Genomic DNA, 24529 nt, shown 5'->3' on the forward strand with positions numbered 1-24529 from the left:
CCTGCCACAACGCCCGTATATCTTTTTTGTTGTTGCTGTTGTAGTTGTCATTGTTGTGTGGCAGCCTGGGTTGGGTTCCAACGCACCAGCTCTGGTGTATGTGGCTGGTGCCCTTGCTGCTGAGCTATAGGTGCCAAGCCTAGTAATAGGTTTTCATTCGAAGGGAGTGTTGTATGACTAGGCCTGTAGACTTGACCTTCCTTTTTGCATAAGGAATTGGGGTATGGGAATGGTCCTCATATATTTTATTTTTCCTTACAGAACCCTTATGAAGAGACCTGCCCAGGAATATAAAATGCTTTGAAAGTGGAGGAGGAGCAAGAGAAGGCTTTGCAGAGGAAATGACATTGAGATGTGGCAGAGACAAAGGAGATTCGTGGCAGACAAGAGGAGCCCTCTAAGGCAAGTGCACCTGAAGAAATAGATCCACGCTGTGCAAGGACAAGAGGAATTTGTGTGAAATAGCAGTGGCTACTCACCTTAGCTCAGAGACTCTCCTGTGGCTTTGGGACTTTCCCAGGACTTGGTCAGTTCCCCACCCCACCCCAATTCCTCCCAGTGTCCATACTGGCATTTCTGTCTTGGGGAAAGGAAACAAGGACTCATTGCTTACTTGGCCATGAAAATTCTGCCTGGCACACCTAGATCTTCCAGGATGTCAAATTTTCATCCCTATAGCTGAAAACCTATATAAAACCTGTCATCTGGTTTTGTCCCAATCAGGACCCCTTTCTGGTCCTGAATGAAATCACTGAGCTGGAAAGTAGAGATTCTGGCCAGGCAGGGCTGTGGCAGCCCTAACAGCAGATGGGACAATGGATGTGGTTGTCAGCTGTGGCTACTAAGAGGCTGAGCCCTTTAGGAGAGATGCCCAGGCAGGGACTGGGAAGGCAGACAAAGCGCCCCACAAAACTCAGAGGTAGCTCAGAGGCTGGGTACAGCAGAAAGGAAATGACATCACCCCCTGGCCCCTCCTGGTCTGACTTCCTCTCTCAAGTCAAGACAAGAGGAGCCTAGGGGCTTGAAATAGAGATTAGACTAGAATAGAAATGAACCCATGGCTGGAAAATGGAATGAAATGAAATGAAAGGGAACTTGCTTTTGTAGAATGCATACCATGAGTCTAGAGCTGTGCTGCATCCTTTCTAAGCTTTACTTCACTGAAGTGTCACCTATAATCCTTTGACATATTTGTCCCTTTTAATAGATGCCTAGAAACTGCTATAGATGGAACTCGGGAAATATCTTATTAATAATTTGCCAGGTCTGGCTTGGTGCTTGTAGCTCAGAGGCTGGGGCACCAGCCACTTACACCGGGGCTGGCAGATTCAAACCTAGCCCAGGCCTGCCAAACAACAATGACAACTACAACAAAAAAATAGTCAGGGGTTGTGGCAGGCGCCTGTAGTCCCAGCTATTGGGGAGGCTGAAGCAAGAGAATTGCTTAAGCCCAAAAGTTTGAGGTTGCTGTGAGCTGTGATGCCACAGCACTCTACTGAGGGCAACATAGTGAGACTTTGTCTCAAAAAAAAAAAAATAATTTGCTAGGTCCAATCTGAATCCTATTCCTAATCTGATCTGTTTTAGTTGAGCTAAAACAGGCTCTAGAACATTTTGGGCTGCCTCATATCTGAACTTCTCCCTTTGAGAAATTCCCCACCTTATTGTTTTTGGTGGAAGGCAGAACCTATCTGCCTGTTGACACTCCCTTTTCTCATGTCCCTTCCAGCTATGATGAGAGTACATGGCCCAGATGCGGGAATTCAGGACCACACCCCTGGACTTACGTTTAGGAACTAGTGGAGCACAGAAACAAAATCTTTCCTAGCAGTTGCAGCTGTTTCTAGACCACCTTGTTGTAGATGGTTGCCAGCAGCAACATCTAACAACCCAAGGTGACAGCAGTGGTTGTAGCAACCTGTTTAGGGTGTGGCCATATGTGGGCTCCTTCCAAACCTAGTTCTGTAGCCTTCCAGGTAATTCTGTGACCTACCCAGTATCCTGCAATAAACCATTTCTTTCCTTAAACAAGTCGGAATTAGTAAGCTCATGGCTTACAACTAAGAACTTTCACAGGGATGAGAAGATAGTGGTGACTGAGAGCAAAGAAGTGGCAGTGAAGACAGATTTGGTAGAGGAGGGTATGAGAGGAAAAACATGGGGTAAGGCTGCCATCCATCCCAGGCCTCGGCTCCAGCCTCAGCTCTGTCTTGTTTGCACCAACATGTTGCCAGCCTCCCTATCAAGGCTCATCAAAGTCCTTACCCTAGTCCTAGTCCTGACGCAAGGCTCAAGGGACTCAGTTCTGTTCTCTGTTCATTCAGCTGATGTGGTCATCCAAGCATACTTCTTCCTGACAATGTGCTCCATCTGTGGTCCTCTTGCTGCATCACCCACCCCCATTTCAGGGCATCTCAACAAATGTTCTCCACTGGTCCTGAGCCATAGACTCTGACCTTTGTTCTTTTGCTTTCCCAGGCCCTGCTAAGGTGACCAGATGTCCCACTTCTGGCGGGACAGTCCCAGTTTCTAACAATTTGTCCCGTGTCCCACTGCGTTTTTAAAAAGTCCCAATTTTTGGAAAGAATGCACAACAAGCTAGGGAACGGCAGGAGAACAGGAAGGGAATATACGGTTTTCCGCTGCCATGTGGCTATTTCACCAGGATATGAGTTTTATATTATTTTTGTTAATTTTATAATGTTAAACTTTAATAATAACAAATAATTGTTGAGAACTGATTATGAAGAACTGCTTATCAAAGTTCGCATTGTTGATCAGTTGTTAGAATTCGACCACTATTGTTTGGACTTAATGAACAATGGCATTTTTTGACATTGGCAATGACGAAAACATTTTGTAACTGTTTCTCAGATGATACACATTGTACTGTGTGCTAGTGCTAGTTAAACAAGTGATGTCAACAAATCAGCTATTCAGATAATTTAGGTAAATGATTTATTTATTTATTTCATGAATTTAGCAAACAGTACTTGTATTATTTATATTTTATAGTGGCAGCAAAAAGTCTAGTGACGGCCTTGAAAGTGACACTTACAATTTATGAGGTATCATTATTAAATACATATATTGATAAGGAAAAGGTTAAATCTTGGACATCTGCAAAAATCACAATAGAGAACAAATGGTCAGAAATATTTCATCATTTTGAAACAAACCATGTTCCACACAATAATGCACTAAAAACTGTGGGATACATGCTGTCCTTACCAGGAACTAACGCTGCAACTGAATGCATTTTTTCTACGGTAAATAAAGTGTGGACATCAGAAAAATCATAATTAAGTGTTGAGACTTTGAAAGCCATTTCATGTATGAAATATAATTTAACATATTCTTGTGAAAATTTTCATGACCTTTAAAACAACTATAGCAATCAACTAAAGAAAAATTCACTCAGATGAGAAATATGCCAAAGAATAAAACAATACAATACGTAATTTTTAATGTATTATATTTGTAAATTGTATTTATGTTGAAATTAAAAAATATATATTGCAATACTATTTTTGCGTTCTATGAAAATTTTTGTTGCTCCATATAGACCAAATTTTTAATTAAGAACCCCCCCCACCCATCAATGGTGTCCCGCTTTACCAATGTTAAAATCTGGTCACCTTAATATGCTGATTTGCTGTAGCCTGGTACCTGGGTGAGTGGGGGAAGGGGAGAGAGTTCCAGGGTGTAGGGGTGAGAAGCAGCTCTATTTGGTCTTAGAAGTCTAAGATTGGCTGAACAAACATTGAAAAGCCCCATATTATTGAGAATATCAAACAGAGTCATGTTTCCATCCCCACCTGCCCCTCTTCCTTCCTTTCCACCCTTTGCAGAGGGAGCCCCCAGTGGATGTTCTAGGAATAGCCGGGCTCAGTTCAGGGATTTCCTGAGATTTCAGGCTCCAGAGGCCCCAAGAACCTCCTGAAGGGGCTCCTGGGAGAAAGCCCCAGAGCAAGTCTTGTGTTCACAGACACAGACACACTCCTAGACCCCGTGGTCGCCAAAGCAAATGATGTACAGTGCTTGACCCTCTCTATGATCTCTCTCTATTATCTCTCTATGATAAGGACACTCTGGCTCAGGATCTGTTTCTGGGGCTTTCTCCACATTGGTGGGTGCTATTAGTTTGGTCCATCAGTGACTCCCTCTTGTAATAATGCTACAATCTGGGGAGTATCAGGAACCAAGTCCACTCATTCAATGATTCTGTTGTTTACTGTTTCTCTCATTCAGTGCTTCCATCACTCACCTTTGGCATTTTGGGGTGTGAAAGAGCCAGAGATCTATAATTCAAGGTCCCATCTCCAAGGTCTCATTAGTATAAGGGCAACATGGGGAGTGAATCTCAGAAGATGGAAATGGAAGATTTCATTGCAGGCTGAGAGGTGTTCCGATGGGTGTTAACATACGCAGATTAGGACATGGTATGGTTGGGGCGACTTGCTAGAGGAAGCCTTCCTGTGCTGTCAGTGGCTCCCCATTACTTCTAGTGGCAATGTGTCAGGGAAAACAAAATTTTGGAATGAAAATGTACACCTTTCTGGAGAATTATCTTTTTTCTTGAAGACTTAAGTGAGAAAAGTTAAATAATGTATTTAAAAAATGATTTTCCAGGCCAGGTATGGTGGCTCACACTTGTAATCTCAGCATTCTAGTAGGCTGAGGTGGGTAGATTGCCTGAACACCAGCCTGAGCAAGAAGCAAGGCCCCATCTCTACTAAAAGTAGAAAAACTAGCCAGGTGTCATGGCAGGGGCCTGTAATCTCAGTTACTTGGGAAGCTGAGGCAAGATGATTGTTTGAGCCCAAAAGTTTGAGGTTGCTGTGAGCTATGATGATACCATGCTGGCAAGGTGACAAAGTGAGACTCTGTCTCAAAAGACATATATATTTTCCTATGAAAAGATGCATCAAACATTATTATAACAAGTAGCATAGAAAGTTCCACATGAACTTTCAACATAAAGCAGGATATGTCCTACTTGCAAAAGGCCCATAACCCATACTCTCCTTAGCTCTCTGACTGCAGGATGAGTCCTCTCTCCTCTTTGTTCAACTTCGAGTATTAGTAAATGCTACTTCAGTGGAAATTTTTGAAAAACATCGGTCCCTGGGAAAACATCTAAATTCCTTAGCCTGGCCTTCGAAGTCTTTCAGAAGGAACCCTCTGGCCTTGCAACTTCATCCTGTATTATTCTTCTACACACTCTTACACAGTGGCTATTTATAGCTTTCCAAATAATAAACAATGTGCCAAGCTGGTTCAAGGCCTTTGTGTTTTTCTAAAAGTTGCTCCCTTTGCCTGGAATGCCCTTGCCCACATATCCATATGGCAAACTCCTACTCATCCTTCAAGACCCAGCTTAAGGGGCTCCTCTTCTGTGAAGCTTCCTAGCAGGTCTGAGCAAAATGAGTCAGTTCCTACCATGCACCACTCTGTGGTATATCCGTCCCTCTCCTTGTGCTGAGATTTCTTTATATGACTGTTCCTCTGATTTGATGGTGGAGCCAAGAGGAGGGAGACTGTATCTTATTCATATTTCCATCCCTACCCCTCAGCATTGCACTTGGCATGGTAAATATCTTATAAATGTTTTATACACAGGATTGAATGGATAAAACTTATTTTGACTCCTTTCTTCTTTCTTGTTTTCAGAGTCAAGATAGGGAGACTAGCATTTTCTCATGAACTTTGGAAAATGCTAAGAAACCACTCACCACAAGAAAAAAAACCAACTTCCATTTAATTTCTTTATAGCCATTCACATTTTATAACCCTTGTGGTTCTACTGGGAACTCTCCAGACCAAGGTGGTTCCTTGAACTTGAGGTGCTAGTAGAAGTAGCTAGGTTGGGGAGAGGTGGCAGGACTGTATGGTCTAGCAGTCACAATGGCAGCAATGAGGCCTAATATATCATATTCGGGCATGTAAACATGTAAACACAGTGACTCATTTAATTCTCACAACAATCCATCAGGTAGCTACTATTATTACTCCCATTAGAAAAATGAGAAAACTGGCGCAGCGCCTGTGGCTCAAGTGGCTAAGGCACCAGCCACATACACCTAAGGTGGCAGGTTAGAATCCAGCCCGGCCCGCCAAAACAACAATGACTGCTGCAACCAAAGAATAGCCGGGTGCTGTGGCGGGCGTCTGTGGTCCCAGCTACTTGGGAGGCTGAGGCAGGAGACTCGCTTGAGCCCAGGAGTTGGAGGTTGCTGTGAGCTGTGATGCCATAGCACTCTACCCAGGAGGATAGCTTGAGGCTCTGTCTCAAAAAAAAGAAAAGAAAAGAAAAGAAAAATGAGAAAACTGGACCTGGAGTGGTGGCTCACACTTGTAATCCTAGCACTCTGGGAGGCCAAAGTGGGTGGATTGCCTGAGTTCACAGGTTCAAGACTAGTGTAGGCCAGAGTGAGACCCTGTCTTTAAAAATAGCTGGGCATTGTGGCAGGTGCCTATAGTCCCAGCTACTTGGGAGGCTGAGGAAAGAGAATCACTTGTGCCCAAGAGTTTGAGATTGCTGTGAGCTATGATGCCATGGCACTCTACCCAGGGCAACAAAATGAGACTCTGTCTCAAAAAAAAAAAAAGAGGAAACTGAGGCACAGAGAGGTGAGTAACTTATTCACAATCATGTAGCTTGGAAGTCCATTCTCCCATTCTCTATGCTATTGCTCCATGAGCAATTTTGGAAAAGAATATAGGGAAGAAGAAGTAGAAAAGAGTCTCACAAACAATCACCCAAGTTTCCAGGCTCTGTAACGAATGCCCTTCTCGGTTCATAAGTATTCTGCAAAAGTGCTCAGTATCACTTAGTACAACTCCCAGACCCAGAAGTTAGTCTTGTTCAACTTGGAGCAGAGTCCTCAACAGCCTTCTTAGGAAGACTGTTTCCTGCTCTCCCAGCTGGCTCTCCAGGTCGCCAAGGGCCTGCTGACTCCACCTCCCTGGCAGCTTTTCACAAGAGCACTCCAGGCTGGGAAAACCGGTGTGGCAACTTTCCTAAGGTGGGGCTACTTTCCTAAGGTGTAAGTGTCAGGATATACATACCTATATTAAAAACAAAACAAAACAAAACAAAACACGGGGGCCTTGCTATTGCCAGGCTGGATTCCAATTCTTAGGTTCAAGCAATCCTCCTGTTTCACCCTCCTGAGTATCTGGGACTACAGGTGCAAATCACAGCATCGGCAGGACTTTAAGTCTTTGTGGATTCCTGTAGCCCAGTCAGTATATTTCAAGCAGAAAGCATGACATATGCAAAAATCCAGGAGTAAAACAAAGCTAGACACATCCATTGAGCAGGTGAGAAGCTAATGGCTGCTGGGAGGGTGCAAGAGGGAGGGAGGGAGATGGAGTAGAAAAGTTGCCTGGGTTTATCTCTGATTATTATGAAAGGCCTTAAACACAAAGTAGAGAAATTTGATCTTTCCCCTTACTACCAATAGAAAGCCACTGAAGGTCATACTGTGTTTTTTAGATTTACAACTTCACTTCTTAAACTGTAAATCTTTTCTTCTCAACAATTAGGAAACACTGCCATCATGTGGCTGTCACCCTATGCATGCTCCAAACTGTAAATTGCTGAATTTTCTATGATGTTGTTTAATAATTAAACCAAAGAACACTTTTCTGGATTCAAACAGCTGAGGTAAAGTAGTGTATGGGGGGGCGGGGGAAGAGTGGGGGGAGGGAGGGATGGGGGGGCGGGGGGGATAGTTTCTCTAAAGGTTTTCAAGAAATCAATACCTGGGTCCAATTCTCTGGTTTCTTACTTTACTTTTAAAATTCTAACCTAAAGTCTTTAGAGAGTCTGATCTCAAGGAACCTTACTATTCCTAGTGATCCTTATTTTAGAATCATAAGCTCTCTGGCTCTGTAAAGGTTCTGCCCTATCCAGGGAAAATTTGCATCAGTCTCCAGGACATTTCCCTCAATTGTGGCAGGTTCTATTTCAGGCCTAGGATTGTTCTTCTTGTAAGACTTGCGGTTAGATAGACCTTAATTCAAATATTTCCACTATTTTTTTCCCTGAGCTTCAGTTACTGCATCTACATAATGCGGATGACACCTTCTTCATAGGGTTATTGTAAGGACAAAACGATAACATGCAGAGACCCTGAAACACCATAGTTCTTCATATTAAGAGAGTTCTGTTTCTTCTCTCCCTCTATGAGGGCATGCTATTGCTTAGCACCAAGCAGGCCTCAGTGGAGATCTGTGATTTGATATCCAAGATTTACCTGATCCTCAGCAACGTTCCTGAGAATAAAACTACTCATCCCCTCAGGCTTTGGGGACTGCCCCTGTTTCCAGTTGTTGGCAGAGGACACAGGGCTTGTTGGGGATTGCAATCCACGAGTCTCTCTCTTCTGCGCAGAGCAGGCGGAAGGTGCGTGGGTACGAGACCAGCTGGGCCCTGCAGCATTCGCTCCCCGCCGTTCCCTTCCTAGAGGCTGGAGATTGTGTGTGTGTGTGTTGTGTGTCTGTATATAATTCAATCCCCGTGGGACTTGCGTCTGGCCTCACCCGCAGCTCCGCGGATTGGCTGACTGCCTCAGCTCTCCCCCGCCCTCCATATCCCCCGAGTCCCAGGTGGCTCCGGCCCCTGTGGTGATCTGTTTACGGAGAGAGATCCTCCAAGTTGGGCTCCATCTCAGCACTTGCTTCCCTCCCGGGCCCCGCCCGCTTGGAAGCGGGGCGAAAACCCGGCCGAACCATTTCTCGCCTTTCCCTTTCCCCCCACCGCCCGGAGAGGTCGGGTAAGGGGGAAGGAGTGTGTGTGCGGGAGGGGGAGCCCCCGGCCGAGGGGATCAGGCTGTCCTCGGTCCCAGTACCTCCCACGGACCCAGGAGTTCTATCTCTAGGCCTGGTTCCCGCTCCCTCTGCCCTGGCATATAGTGCTGGGGGTGATGTGCCCACCCAGGGCAAGCAGCTACAGGCTGAATCTCAGGGATGCCATCTCCCTATCAGAGGCAACGACGTGGAGCCTTCACTCACAGGTGTTTCTCCACCCCAGCCAGACGACGATGATCCCCAAGCCCGCCGGACCCCCGGATGGGGGCTGGGGCTGGGTGGTGGCAGCCGCAGCCTTCGCGGTGAACGGACTCTCCTACGGGCTGTTACGCTCCTTGGGCCTTGCCCTCCCTGACCTTGCGGAGCACTTTGACCGAAGCGCCCAGGACACTGCGTGGGTCAGCGCCCTGGCCCTGGCAGTGCAACAGGCAGCCAGTGAGGGGGGCCCCCAGGCGGGAGGCGGGAACGGGGTGGAGAGGCCTTCAGAGCGGTGGTGGGAGACCCACCTGATTACCAGACCACCTGAGAAAGGGCGACCTGTGGAACCAAGTTCTAGAAAACACTGGATCTTGAGATGAAAGGAACTATCAGTCCGGGGGAGGAGTTGTAGGCCAGGCAAGCAGTCATTGAGATATGTTAGAGGGTGGGGGTACGGGGGCGTGTCTTCCGTTGACTCCGCCCCCTCCTAGGCCCAGTGGGCAGCGCCCTGAGTACACGCTGGGGGGCGCGCCCCGTGGTGATGGTTGGGGGCGTCCTTACCTCCTTGGGCTTCGTCTTCTCGGCTTTCGCCCGCAGTCTGGTGCACCTCTACCTCGGCCTGGGCCTCCTTGCAGGTGAGGGGAGTGGGACACCTGGGTTTTTCAGGGGTGAAGGTGGAGCTTGTTGGGGGCTGAAGGCATGAACGAGGTAGTGTCCTCCTGTGGGAGCCCGGCTGGGAATGCTGGGGCATCACGGTATCCGCCTTCATCCCGCCCTATTCATTTGCAGGCTCCGGCTGGGCCCTGGTGTTCGCGCCTGCCCTCGGTACTCTCTCCCGTTACTTCTCCCGCCGTCGAGTCTTGGCGGTGGGGCTGGCGCTCACGGGTAACGGGGCCTCCTCGCTGCTCCTGGCACCCGCCTTGCAGCTCCTTCTTGATACTTTCGGCTGGCGAGGCGCCCTACTCCTCCTTGGCTCCATCACCCTCCACCTCACCCCCTGTGGAGCCTTGCTGCGACCCCTGGCCCTCCCTGGTGATCCCCTGACCCCACCCCGAGGCCCCTTAGCTGCCCTGGGCCTGGGTCTCTTCACACGTCGGGCCTTCTCCGTCTTTGCTTTAGGCACAGCCCTAATTGGGGGAGGGTACTTCGTTCCCTACGTACACTTGGCTCCCCACGCTTTAGACCGGGGCCTGGGGGGCTACGGGGCAGCCCTGGTGGTGGCCGTGGCTGCGGTGGGGGATGCGTGTGCCCGGCTGGTGTGCGGGTGGCTGGCAGACCAGGGCTGGGTGCCCCTCCCGCGTCTGCTGGCGGTGTTCGGAACTCTGACAGGGCTGGGGCTACTGGCGGTGGGACTCGTGCCTGTAGTGGGGAGTGAAGGGGATTGGGGGGTCCCCCTGCTGGCCGCGGCTGGGGCCTACGGGCTGAGCGCCGGGAGTTATGCCCCACTGGTTTTCGGCGTGCTCCCGGGGCTGGTGGGCCTCGGAGGTGTAGTGCAGGCCACCGGGCTGGTGATGATGCTGATGAGCCTCGGGGGGCTCCTGGGTCCCCCTTTGTCAGGTAAGGGCCTGAACCAGCAGATCCGATTACAGCTGTCCTCTACTCCTGGGGTCCCAGACCTCTAAATTCCTTCACCCATCCTCTCAGGCTTCCTCAGGGATGAGACAGGAGACTTCACCGCCTCTTTCCTGGTGTGCAGCTCCTTCATCCTCTCTGGCAGTTTCATCTACATGGGGCTGCCCAGAGCGCTACCCTCCTGCCGTCCAGCCTCACCTCCACCCACTCCTCCTCCTGAGATGGGGGAGCTGCTCCCAGTCCCCAAGATTGCCCTGCTCTCCCCAGGAGACCCTCACTCCACTCTGGACACCTCTTGTTGATCATTTGCTTGTTTGAGCCTCTCCTCCAATAAAGAGTTCTTACCTAATTCTCCTGACAGCTCCAAGGGTTAGCCAATCTAGGACCCTGAAAACATTCTGCTGCAGTATCAAAAATGGTGGGTTGACAGGAACAGGATCCCAGTAGGTACTGAGGGTGGGGAATGGTATCTGTCCATCCAGGCAATCCATTTCTCTTTACCCAAGTCCCTACCATAACAGGTAATTTTTGAGAAATTGCCATGTACTAGTCAATTTCAGTTTGTTGCTGGGAGTGGGAGGTGCTCTGGGGGGGCTATCTACCCTATCCGCCTTTCCCTTACATTAGTAGACAGACTTTCCAGAGTAACTCCTGCGTTTCAATCTTCCCTCTTCCTGAGGGAAATTCAAGAATTCTAGGCCCAGACTTCAGCTTTATCAGTCTTCTTTCTCTCCCATATATGCCCCACGTCCTCCCTATTCTTTCCACTTTTCTAAGTCATAGGGATTAGGAAAGAGGGGAGTAAATAGTGGGTGGGTAGGAGGTACTGTGGCCCGGGGAACAGAGTCAAGGATCACAAGAATCGCTGGACAACTCCCCTGCACTCCCAGTCATGACACCATCCAGCCAACCCAAGCATAGAGGCCCCAGCTCTTTTTGAGGTTATGATTATTTTCTTATTCAGTTTTATCTCAAGTGGACATCCTTGTTTCCCAAACATCTGTCTTCAGAGAAGAAACTTAGGAGGCAACACTAGAGACTGTAGGTAAAATGTGATGTCTTGGCCATTGATTTTCATAGTAGTAAAGGAATTTCTGGATCCTTCAGAACTCCTAGATGTTTTGGAAAAGGTTGGGAGAGCAAAGGAGGAGAAATAAGGGACCTCAACAAAATACAAAAGGTTGGCACACACATTGCAGGAGCCCCAGACCTGCTCTGGGGAAGGCAGATTAAGAATCATAAGGCACTGTGGTTCCATGGATGCCAAAATGGGGCAGAAGACCTGGAGCTGTCAAGCTCTGGCTTTCTGTGCATGACTGCCTCTTGTGGAGTTCAGTCCTCCTGCTTCTCATTGGGCAGGGGGACTTTGGTCTCCAGTGGCTCTGTTACAAGGTCCTGGGGCCTGGATATAGTAGCTGAAAAGCAGGAGAAGAAATGGGGCAGCGTGATGAGAACTCCACTCCCTGCAAGAAGAAAGGCCCCAGCCACCACAAATGAAGCTGTGTAGTTGCCCGTCACATCCCGGAGGTAGCCTAGGTTCAAGAGAGAAAAATAATACACATGGGTGATCTGTCTGCTGGGACTGCCAGCTCAGTTGCATTTTTTGGTGAAGGGAACACCCATAATCTTGGAGGAGTTGGAGCTCACAAGGCAGGGTTGGATGAACTTGAGAACTCTGGTTTCCCTAAAAGTCCTCAGATGGTAATTTCAACTACCACCCTGCCTTCAGAAAGGTCCTCCAAACAAGCCCACAGGGATTTGGAGATCCAGATTGAGTCAAGCACCTGTGCTTTTCTTTCTGACAACTGTGGCCTTCTACACCTTCAGTTAATGGGTAAGAGAAAACTGTTAGAAGTCTGAAGGTTCTGGCAACTTGAGACTGCAGAACTTTGACCTGAGCCTGTCTGAGTAGGCTCAGACACATGGCCTGGGGCCCAGTGAGTCAAAGAAAAGGAAAGGTACTATGTCTGGACAGGTCCTGCCAGGTCCTCTGAAAACCCAAGCTGTAGGCACCCTGCCATCTACTTAGCTCTTCTTTGTCTTTCCACTCAGACCTTCCCAGCCCCAAGTTCTCTGCCCCATAGACTTGTTTGAGGGCTGCTATGATTAGCCATACAGGCTGTGTATTGTACCATACCAGAGAGCAATCTTCACATACTCTCTAATGGGAAGAGTTCCCTCCCCCACCTGTGCAACATGGAAGCCCTGGCCCACCTGGTAACCCCATTCCCCTTACCTGACAGAGGAGCCCCCAGCAGCCCCCCGAGGCTCTCTATCATCTGCAACAGTCCCAGGCCACAGTAAATCCTTCCAGTCCCTACCAGTTCAGGTAGCACAGAGAAGACCACTGGAGTCAAGGCCCCTGATGTGAAGCCGTAGGCCACAGCCAGAGCCACCAAGGCTGTGGAAGACTGAGCTACAGGGAACAGGGCTAGAAACACCCCAGTCAAGGTGTTCCAGAGCATCAGGAGCCGTGCCACAGGCCCTGGGACTGCATCTCCCAGCCACCCAGAGGCCACACGCCCCACGAGATCAGAAATAGCAGCCACTGAAAGTAGGAAGGCAGCAGGTAACGGGTCCCAACCCAGGTCCTGGAGATGGGCCACCAGATGGATGTAGGGAATAAAGTAGCCAGTGTTGATCAGGGTGAGGGCCACAGTGTAACGGAGAAAGGGGCCATGATGGAGGAGGGAGTTGAGTTGGGCCCCAGGACCACCCACAGCAGTATCATCTGCCAGGAAGAGTGGGCGGAGGAGAGCACCACAGGCCACCAGGTGGAGGGAGAGGGCAGACACCAGTATTAGGGCCCCACGCCAGGCATAGTAGCTGAGCAGCCACTGGAAAAGGGGGGAAAATGCAAAGGAGGAGAGGCCCACGCCTGTCAGTGCCAATCCGGTGGCCAGGGATCGTCGGCGAGAGAAGTAACAGGATACACAAGCCATGGTTGGTGCGAAGGTCAAGGCCCAGCCACAGCCTGTCAATAAGAAAGAAATGGAGTTGGGACTATAGAATACTATTCAGTCACAAAAAGATGGAGACTTTACATCTTTTGTATTTACCTGGATGTATTTGGAAAACATTCTCTTAAGTAAAGTATCTCAAGAATGGAAAAGCAAGCATCCCATGTACTCAGTACTAATCTGAAAAGAGTAGATCAACAACCATAGGCTGTTGAATGAATTTATAATTAAATTCAATGAAGGGGAAGCTTGGTAAGTTCCTACCTATAGGGTAGAACATAGGGGTATATGGCACACTTCCTGGGTGAAGGACTCAACTACAACTCAGACTTTGGACTTTACAAACACAAATAATGTAACCTAATTGTATGTACCCTCATATTAACATGATTTTTTTTTTAAGGGAGATGAGGATTCTTAGGGAGCCCAGTAATCCCAACATTGCCCAACAGCAGCAGAATGTAGCACTTGTTTTGCAGTCCTACAGACCTGAGTTACAATCCTGGCTTTGACACTTTCTAGCTGTGTAACCTTTCCCAGCCTCAATTTCCTCATCTGCAAAATCAAGGTAATATGGTTTTCAAGATTGTGAAAGATTAGAAATAATATTTGTGAAGTAGCTAGCACAGAACTTTGGCATTAGACCTGGGCTCTTCCCTTTCTAGCTGTGTGACTATCATTTGCCAAGTTACATAACTTTTAAAAGCCTTTCTTCAGCTTTAATTAGGATAATGATATCTATCTCACAGTCGCAGTACCTGGCACAATTTTACAGTAATCCTTCCTTTTAAATTCCAGTCCCGGTAGCCCCAGGCTTGTATACCTGGTTTCAACATCTTTGAATTTTGCAATTCCTCACCATGTTTATCAACTTAGTCATCCCTCTTAATTCCCTCTGGGCACAAGTACTAACCAAATTTTCCCTCAGCTTCTTCCTAAGCCTTTTGGAAGGAGCAGGAAGAAGGTGCAAGCCTAGAGGCCTAATATCTATGAATTTGACTCTCCTGCTCTTGCCCAGGGTCTCACCTGAGAGCAGCCCAATACTCAGGTATAGGTGGGTCAAGGAGGTAGCAAAGGAGGCAAGCAGCATCCCCAGCGCAGCCAAGATGCCTCCAGTCATCACCACGGGCCTTGGCCCGAACTTCGTGCTCAGGGCACTGCCTACTGGGCCTGGGGAAGTGTAAGGGATTCTTCAAGAAGATCTCAGTCATCACCCCCTAACGCACCCCGCCTCCAGCCCTTTCCCTTTTCTGCCCCTGCATCCCCTCTCCTTTCTGAGGGTCGCAGGATGCCAGATCCAGGCGCAACACTCACTCCCAAACTGCTGCACAGCAATTCCTATGGAGACGATCCAGGAGACGCGCGCTGCCTGTTCCTCGAACGCCGCCACAAACTCCACGAAGAAGACGCCAAAGGAGCGAAGCACCCCAAACACCAGCGCAGACTGGAAGAACGCTGAGAGCACCACCATCCATCCCCAGCCCCCGTCGGGGGGCTCAGCCCTGCGCGCCATCTGGACGGTAACAGGGCTGCTGCCACTAAGCGCCCCAGCAGTCGCGGGGCTTTGGGCACTCCGCCCGCGTCCACTTTGCCGAGAGGCTCGGGAGCGAGCCGAGGAGAGGGAGGTGGAGAGGAAGGTACTGACGAGGCGGCTTAAGGCACCTGAGCCTTCCCCAAGGAGGTGGGAGTGGGGAGGCGACAAAGGATCAGAGAGATCAGGCGGTCGCTGGCCCAGCCAGAAGCGCCAGGGGCGTGGCTCTGCTGGCTCCAAGCAGAGGGTTGGGGGTCTGGGCGGGATAGGTTAAAGGCCAGGCGGCGGAACAGGGTTTGGATCCCTCCCTTGAGGCACCCCCTCTCGTTGTGGATTATCTATTTTATCTTTGGGGGTGGCAGCACATGGCCAAGCCGGCTAACATCCGCATCCAGAGCTCGCCAAGTAGGAAGCAGGACTCCTGAGCAGGGGGCAGAGGCAGAAGGGCAGGGCGGGATTTACGCTGTGTTCTGGACCCGGCCTGAAAGGAGCGCATGCGTAAAGAGCGGCTTGAGGCTGCCTACTAGGTAGGGCGTCCCACGTGATGCAGGGACCTACCAGGAAGCTGCCGGGAGGGTTCGGTCTTCTGTTCACCTGGCAGGCCAACCTGTCCAAATTTTAGCACCCAGACCTGCATGTAAGGGTTCGCGATGGGTAAGCTGGTTCTGGAGAGAAAAGCAATTACTTGCTTAATGAAGGATTCAAGAATTGAAGGCTGTGGGAGAGTGAGGGAAGGGATTATGAGATAAGGCTTAAACGAAATTCCTGGCTGAGGGCCTGAGGCTGCTAACATCGTTTCCAGGATTTAGATGCTTGGATTCTTGAGAGGTTCATAGGCCAAAGAAAGAAAGGAGAACAGGTTGTTGGATTCCTGGTGTTCATTTCTGCAATAGGAACTTGTTCCTGTCACCTCTGTTTCTACTAACAGGAAACTTTGCAGGCCACGGAGACCAAAAATAACTGGAGAGGAAGGGCGGCTGTGACCTAATTCAGGGCCCTACCAACAACTACCTACTTCTTTCTCAGTGGGGCTGAAACTTTTTCCTTTGCCCTCTAATGACAACCACTTAGTAACCACCTTTTTTTTTTTTTTGATACAGAGTTTCACTACATCGCCCTCGGTAGAATGCCATGGGTGTCACAGCTCTCAGCAACCTCAAACTCTTGGGCTTAAGTGATCCTCTTGCCTCAGCCTCCCAAATAGCTGGGACTACAGGTGCCCTCCACAACGCCCGGCTATTTATTTTTGTTGCAGTTGACTTTGTTGTTTAGCTGGGCTGGGCCAGGTTCAAACCCGCCAGCCTCTGTGTATGTGGCTGGCATTGTAACCACTGTGCTACGGGCGCCGAGCCCACCTTTGTTTTTTTTCTTGGAGATAACGTCTCACTCTGTCATCCTAGGAAGAATGCTGTGGTGTCATCTCGCTTCTTACAGCAACCTCAAACTCTTGTGCTCAAGCGATACTGCTCAGGCTGGTTTGGAATTCCTGAACTCAAGCAATCCACCACCTGGGCCTCCCAGAGTGCTAGGATTACAGAGTTGAGCCACCACCCCGGGCCTTTAACCATCTCTTTTTGGTCTAACCATAGAATAGGCTAGAGACAAACTGACCCTGGCCATTGGAGCAGTAAGTCTCTCCTATCTGACCAGTCCTCAGACTCCTAGCAAACACTTCCTGTTCATCTCTGGTCCCTGGAGCACTAATGGCTTGTCTGTCAAGCTCCCCGGGACCTGGACCTTGAAACCTTTGCTGCAAAGGTTGAGCATTCTACCTAGGATGGTGGGAAAGAAGATGGGAGTGGGAGGGAGGCTGTGTAGTCATTAAAAGCATACTGAGTTTTATAATTTTATATGAGGAAAATAAAAATAAGGAACTATGTATGTATATATATACTCACACACTCACAAAGGTGCCACAAATATATATATTTTAAGAAAATAAAAAACTTTATTAAAATTGTAATAATATATACTGATAACAGAAGATGACTACAAGTCACAGCAAGCACCTCTCGTAATTACAGAAGTCAAATGTGACTTGAGTATTATACATTTAATAGTTTTTTCCTTTCTTAAAATGTGTATACCTTTTTTTGGCTCTGTGTGTATAGTTTTTTTGGTAAGTGGAATAAAAATTTGACTGGTGGGGAATATGCCAAGATGCAGAAATTAGTGTGGCTATATACCGTGTTTCACTGAAAATAAGATGCTGTCTTATATTTATTTTTTCTCAAGAAGACACACTAGGGCTTATTAAGTATAATACAACAATCTACATTTATTCAAATACAGTTAAGTCATCTTCTTCTGGAACCTGACAAGGGGAGCTGACCTTGTTGGTGGGGGGCTGGTGCTAGTGATGTGTGAACTCCTTTCCCCTAGCTGTTCACACGTGACTGCGGTTACCACATGCACACCTCCGCGAGTGCCAACAGCTTGGAGAAAGGAGCTGTGGCTGATAAAAGGTATTCCAGTCTTCCTTACTGCTCTGCACCAAAATGCATGGCGTGGCTATCCACGCCCATCACTAGTGGGTAGGGCTTATATTTAACAAATGTATAGAAATCCTGCTAGGGCTTATTTTTTGGGTAGGTCTTATTTTGGGGGAAACATGGTAATTTTAATTTTTTGTTTGTTTTGAGACAGGGTCTCACTCTGTTCCCCAGGCTAGAGTACCATTATATCAGCCTAACTCATAGTAACCTCAGTCTCAAGTGATCCTAGTGCCTTGGCTTCCCAGAATGCTGGGATTACATGTGTGAACCACCTCCCACTGTCTAATGTGGCTGTATTCTATAGTAGTTAAGAGCCCAGTCTTTAGAATCAGATCACAGTTCCAGTCTTTTTTTTTATCTGTTTTTTTTCCCTGAGACAGAGGCTCACTATGTCGCCCTCGGTACAGTGCCATGGTGTCACAGCTCACAGCAACCTCAAACTCTTGGGCTTAAGTGATTCTCTTGCCTCAGCCTCCCAAGTAGCTGGGAGTACAGGCGCATGCCAAAACACCTGGCTATTTTTTGTTGCAGTTGACGTTGTTGTTTTAGTTGGCCCAGGCAGGGTTCGAACCTGCCTCCTTTGATGTATGTGGCTGGCTCTGTAACCACTGTGCTATTGGCGCCAAGCCCACAGTTCCAATCTTTATGTATCAACTTCAAGAGTCAAGAAATTTAATCTCTTAGTATTTTCCCTGTCTGTAAATAGGGGATAATAACAATACCTTTTAGGGTTGCCAAGGGGGGTTAAGAAAATCCATGCAATGAAATGCTTAGTTTAGGGTCTGACATGTAGCAGGAGACAACTAGTATTAGTTGGTTTTATTTTCAATAGGAGATAAACTGAGATGGGAGGTGAAGGGAAGTTTTAGTTTAGTTTTAGGTTTTTGCTTAAAAAAAATCTAATACATATCATTTAAAAGATTGATAGCTCACGTCTGTAATCCTAGCACTCTGGGAGGCAGAAACAGGAAGATCCCTTGAGCTCAGTAGTTCAAGACCAGCCTGAGGAGGAACAAGACCCTGTTTCCACTAAAAATAGAAAAAATAATTAGCCAAGTGTTGTGATGAGTGCCTGTGGTCCCAGCTACTCAGGAGGCTGAGGCAGGAGATCATTTGAACCTAGTACTTTAAAGTTGCCGTGAGCTAGACACACTATGGCATTCTAGCCTGAGCAACACAGTAAGACTATCTCAAAAACAAACAAAAGGGTGGCACCTGTGGCTCAAAGGGGTAGGGTGACTTCCCCATATGCCAAAGGTGGCAGGTTCAAACCCAGCCCTGGCCAAAAATCACAAACAAAACAACAACAACAAAAAAACCCCCCCAAAGCCCCCTCATGTTGAAATTTAATCTCTAGTGTGGCAGTATTAAATGATGGGGTCTTTAAGATATGATTAGATCATAAGGGCTCTACCTTCCTTAATGGATTAATGGGTTACCAGGGGAGGGGAACTGGTATCTTTATAATAGAAAGAGAGGCCTTAGCTAGAACATTAGCACACTCAGCCCCCTCACCTATGATACATTATGCTGCCTTGGAACACCATAGAGAGCCTCCTACCTGTAAGCAGACTCTTTTCAGATATGGCCCCTCAACCTTGGACTTCTCACCTACCATAACTGTAAGAAATAAATTCCTTTTCTTTATAAATTACCCACTTTTAGGCCTTCTGTTATAAGTAAGCAACAGAAAATAGACTTGGTACTGCAAAGCGAGGTGTTGCTGATAACAAATATCTGAAAATGTAGAAGCAGCTTTGGAACTGGGTATTGGGCAGAGGCTGGAAGAATTTGGAGGAGCAGGCTAGAAAAAGCCTAGATTCTGATGAGGGATTAGAAGGCAAGGTAAGTAGGGAAGTGTTGGAATTCCTTAAAGATGAGTTAAGTGGGCTTGGCACCTATAGCTCAGTGACTAGGGCGCCAACCACATACACCAGAACTGGTGGGTTCAAATCCAGCCCAGGCCTGACAAACAACAATGACAACTACAACCAAAAAATAGCTGGGTGTTGTGGCAGTTGCCTGTAGTCCTAGCTACTTAGGAGGCTAAGGCAAGAGAATCGCTTAAGCCCAAGAATTTGAGGTTGCTATGAGCTGTGATGCCACAGCACTCTACCCAGGGTGACAGCTTGAGACTCTATCTCAAAAAAAAAAAAAAAAAATTAAGTGGCCATGATCATAATGCTGACAGGGACAGGGAAGGCCATTCTGACAAGGTTTCAGATGGAACTGAGAAACAAGGTATTGGAAACTGCAGTAAAGGCCGTCCTTGTTAAAAACTGGCAAAGAACTTAGCTGAAATATGTCCATGCCCAAGGGCTTTGTGGAAGGCTGAGCTTGAGAGTGATAAATTAGAGTTATGTGGAAGAAATTTCTGGGTTTTTTTTTTTTTTTTAGACAGTTCCTGAAGCTGTCGACCTGGGTAGAGTGCTATAGCATTACGGCTCACAGCAACCTCCAACTCCTGGGCTTAAGCGATCTCTTGCCTCAGCCTCCCAAGTAGCTGGGGCTACAGGAGCCCACCACAACACCCGGCTATTTTTTGGTTGTAGTTGTCATTATTGTTTGGCAGGCCCGGGCTGGATTTAAACCCGTCAGCTCCTGTGTATGTGGCTGGTGCCTTAGCCTCTTGAGCTATAGGCGCTGAGCCTGGAAGAAGAAATTTCTAAGCAGCAAAGTGCTGAGGCCATTGTGTTGTTACTTCTAACTCCTTTTGGTGAACTGGTAGAGAAAAGGGAAACAGGGAAGGAAAATGTGGAAAGTTCTCATTCTGCCCATGTGATACAGAATGAAAGAGCATTTTTAGGAAAGGAATCCAAGGGTGAGGCCAAGCTACAGCTTGCTAAAAAGATTAGCATGGCTAAAAAGGAACCTGAACTATTCCTCAAGAAAATGGAAGAAAGACCCTAAAGTCATTTCAGAGATCTTCCAGGCTGCCCCTCCCCTCATAGACCCAAAGCTTCGAGGGTAGAGTGGTTTCAGGTGACAGGCCTGGGGCACTCTCCAAGGGCTTGCATCCCAGGGCTTCCTCAAGATTCTGCACCCTGAACCCCAGTGAAATCCTCCACAGCCCCTTCAGCCTGGTGGCTTAGGAGGCCACGGGTGAAGCCTGTGTCCCAGCTCCAGAAGGTACAAATTACAGACATTGTTGGCATCCACGTGGTGCTAATTCTGTATGCTTGCAGGCAGCAAGAGCTGTGGAAGCTTGACAGCTTCTACCCAGATTTCAAAGGATGTCCTCAAAAGCCTGGGGGCCCAGGCAGAGACTTGTCACAGAGGCAGTTCCACCACAGAGAGCCCCCACCAGAGCAATGCTGAGCAGAAATGTGGGGTTGAAGCTGCTGCAGAGAATACTTATTCGCCAGGTCAATGCTTATTCGGGCTGTGGAAGCAAGGCTACTACAGAGTACCCACAAAGGCAATGCCTAGTGGAGCTGCAGGAGCAGGACTGCTACCAGGATTCCAGAACTATGGAGTCACAGGCAGTAAGCAATGTCCACCTAGGAGAACTTCAGGCACCAAATGCCAAACCTTACGTAAGAGCAGCCATGGGGCAGAGCTGCCTAAGGCCTTGGCGACCTAACTTTGTTCCAGTATGTCCAGAAGTTGTCACATGAAATCAAAAAAGATTATTCTCCAGCTTTAATATGTAATATCTGCCCATGAGTTCTGGACTTGTTTGGGGCTTCTTGCCTATGTCTTCCTTTTGCAATGTAAATGTATATACAATGTTTGTTCCCACCATTGTCTCTTGGAAGTAGATAATTTATTTTGATTTTACAGTCTCACAGATGAGACTTTAGACTTTTGAGTTGGTGCTAGAGTGAGTTCAGATTTTTGGGCAATGGGGATGGAAGAAATGTATTTGTATGGAAGAAAGACATGTTTTTCAGGGTCGGGGGTAGAATGCTGTTTTTTTTGTTTTTTAAGAGACAGAGTCTCACTTTATTGCTCTTGGTAGAAAGCTATGCTGTCACAGCTCACAGCAACCTCCAACTCCTGGGCGTAGGTGATTCTCTTGCCTCAGCCTCCCAAGTAGCTGGGACTACAGGTGCCCACCAGAACGCCCAGCTATTTTTTTGTTGCTGTTTGGCCGGGGCTGGGTTCGAACTTGAAACCCTCGGGATATGGGGCCAGCGCCCCACCCACTGAGCCACAGGTGCTGCCCCAGAATGCTGTTTTGAATGTCTCATCCAAAAACTTACGTTGAAACATAATCCCCAAGGTGGCAGTTTTGAGCAATGAGGCCTTCAAAGGTGATTGAGACCACAGGGCTCTGCCATTGATTTATGGGTTATTAAGGAGAGGGTAACTGCTGGCTTTATAAGAAGAGCAACCTGAGCTAGAACATTATTATGCTCAGCTTCCTTGCCATGGGTATGCTGTACCACAGAGAGGCTCCACCAGCAAGAAGACCCTCACCAAATGTAGCCCCTTGACCTTGACTTCTCAGCTTCCTTAACTGTGAGAAATAAAATCGTTTTCTTTATAAATTGCCCAGTTTCAGGTATTCTGTAATAAGCAACAGAAAATAGACTAAGACAACCACAAACTAAATGTTAGAGGGAACTGCAGAGACTGTGTTAACTGACTTTTTTTTACAGATGAGGAATTTAAAAGCCAGAGAAGTAACAGACTTGGTGACATCTGCCAATGGGGCAAAATAGAAGTGTGCACGTAGCACACACAGGGGAAAGGGGGAGAGAGACACGCAGTGTACACTAGATAGATTCCATGGTACCATTGCTGGGGGAAGGAATAGAGTTGGCATGTTAGCTCTAACCACATAGTCTTGTCGATGCCACCTCTAGCCCCTCTTGTCCTTATGGTACTCAAGTCCCATCCATTTTCCTTGTTGATGTAGGCGTGTCCCAAGCATTAAGATCCCCAGCCTCTTGGTATTATTAGTGGCTTCCTGGTTTTTCCCTGCCACCACCACACCTCAGGCAGGAAGTGACTTCATAGCAGGATGCAGGTGGCTCCGGAGAAACTTCATGAAGTCACTGGTCCCTACACAATGAGCCGGAAGGCAAGGGCAGGGAAGGGGAGAACAAGGACCATTTAAAATGTCTGGTAGGATGGGACCGTGAAATGGGCATAGAATCTAAGATGGTATCCAGGAGGGAAGAGCCTTCTTTTCCAATACCCAGATACCCTCCTTCCAGGTAAGAACCCAAGACACAGGTGGCACAGAGAGGCTTCTTTATTCCAAGGACCAGATCTTGCAAGATATAACATCTCAACCTTCAGGCATTGTCCACCTGCTCATCCATTCTGATAAATAGAAATCATGGTTCCTTCTCACATCTGTCCTTTGCCTTCCCTCCCTCCTTCAGTTCTGTAACAGGGAAATAAAGGGAAAGAGAGCTTTCTCCCCAGTCCCCAAGTGACAGCCACTAGTACTGACAAGTAGCGAAGTTCCACTCCACAAATTCAAAAGTGCGTCTTACCCTTCACCTACGTCCCATAAACAAATAGGGCCCAGGGCAACAATGGGCAGGACTATAAATCAAGGCTTCCTAATGTTATCTAACATTCCAGAAACTCCACTCAGCCTAGAGGCAACCCCATTCTAACTTTCTTTCTACCTGGCCTACACCAGAGACTACCCCTCAACCAACATCTTAATCCTACCTGGAAACTTGATCAACTAGAACGGGCCTTTGGCCCATCAGCCACTGATCAATCTTTTAAATCTCTATTCCCCCAACAACAATCCCAATCATAATCCCAGACTACAGCAAACCCAGACTGGAACTCAGCCCCTTTTCTTTTTCTGTGGAAAGATCTAATGCATTCACTGGTCCCAGACCAGAATGCAGTGATGGGAAGACTGGGTCACAGACCCAGATTTTCTAAGGCAAGAAAGTTACCAAGCACTGTGACATCTAGAGCAGGGGTGTCCAACCTCCAGCTTGGGCCACATGCTGATTTTGTGAGGACTTTTTTTGCTTATCTGTGGTGTCAGATATCACAAAGTATGCACGGACTTTTTTTTTTTTTTTTGCTAATCAGCTTTCATTAGTGTTTTTGTATTTATTGTGTGGCCCAAGACAATGCTGCTTCTTCCAAGTGCAGCAGAGAAAAAAGAGGTTAGAAACCTTTGCTCCAGAGGCAAAGGCAAGAAGTCTCTGGTATCTGAACACTTGCCAGAAGTTGTCCAAAAACCTGTTAAAGAAAGAAGGGGCTTGTCCCAGGTAGTGAGAACCCCAAGGAACATTCAAACTCCGAGGCCTCTGTAATAAAAGATGGGTTATGACTTTTTACCACCTTAATCAAGGTTTTGTATTCTCTCCTAGGTCATAACATTCATAGAGGTTGGGTAGAGTCATAAAAGGTCACATCATTTCTGAGAAAGAATTTCCAATATCTCCCCTATGGAGTGATCAACTCATTGCTAATAACAGATTCTGGGAGGATTATGGGTTCAACTGAAGCCCCTGGGGGAGGGGGGACTACCAATAAGATGGATAGAGCAGAGCCAAACTCAGATGACCAGATTAATGAGACAGTTTAGATTCTGGACTATCTTTTAGGAGATTACCAGCTTCCACTTGCAAGGATGCAGAATCCAGACCCTACACCCACAGCTGAGAGGAGGATTTATTAACTCCATTTCAGGTTCACCATAAAGGTTCCTATCACCCTTGAAGAAGCAAGCAATGTCTACATCCAGTTCTAGAGTGCCGGAGAACCTACAACATCCAGAATATCAGAGAGGCTTTCTGACCCAAATCCACAATCCAACAAGTTCCCAGAGCTGCCCTAGGACAAATAAAGGTTCCAGACCTAGAATTGAAGAGACAGGACACAGAGAACCCCTTCCTCCATTTTACACAAGCCAACAAGCAGAGGAGAAAAAACAATTCTAAAGATAAAAATTACAACAATAATAATATACACTCAAGCCAAAGGAGAGAGCCAAGTGCTAATATTCTCCGCCAGCAGAGCTGTGA

General features: G+C 47.6%; 2 protein-coding genes across 2 annotated transcripts; one reads left to right on the top strand and one right to left on the bottom strand.

Annotated features, from left to right (window-relative positions):
• The first annotated feature begins 8976 nt into the window (after positions 1-8976).
• On the top strand, positions 8977-10889 carry SLC16A11 (solute carrier family 16 member 11). Its single transcript, XM_003791182.3, is given in 5 exon segments — positions 8977-9039; positions 9042-9252; positions 9507-9650; positions 9805-10572; positions 10660-10889. Coding segments are annotated over 5 exon segments (1416 nt in total).
• Positions 10890-11759: 870 nt separating this feature from the next.
• On the bottom strand, positions 11760-15391 carry SLC16A13 (solute carrier family 16 member 13). The gene is made up of 4 exons (XM_003791183.3): positions 14862-15391; positions 14574-14717; positions 12824-13561; positions 11760-12119 (listed from the first exon to the last, which is right to left on the bottom strand). The coding sequence occupies exons 1-4, from the start codon at positions 15058-15060 to the stop codon at positions 11920-11922; spliced, it is 1281 nt and encodes a 426-aa protein (XP_003791231.1). The 5' UTR covers positions 15061-15391; the 3' UTR covers positions 11760-11919.
• Positions 15392-24529: the final 9138 nt, after the last annotated feature.

This window comes from Otolemur garnettii, unplaced genomic scaffold (genome assembly GCF_000181295.1).
Source record: "Otolemur garnettii isolate 467f Iridium unplaced genomic scaffold, OtoGar3 scaffold00046, whole genome shotgun sequence".
Taxonomy (NCBI): domain Eukaryota; kingdom Metazoa; phylum Chordata; class Mammalia; order Primates; family Galagidae; genus Otolemur; species Otolemur garnettii.

Coding starts and splice junctions, on each gene's coding strand:
- SLC16A13 (XM_003791183.3), bottom strand. CDS start 15,060: ATGGCGCGCAGGGCTGAGCCCCCCGACGGGGGCTGGGGATGGATGGTG. Junction 13,562..14,573: donor GAGTATTGGGCTGCTCTCAG/GTGAGACCCTGG, acceptor TCTTATTGACAG/GCTGTGGCTGGGCCTTGACC. Junction 12,120..12,823: donor GCTGGGGGCTCCTCTGTCAG/GTAAGGGGAATG, acceptor TCTTGAACCTAG/GCTACCTCCGGGATGTGACG.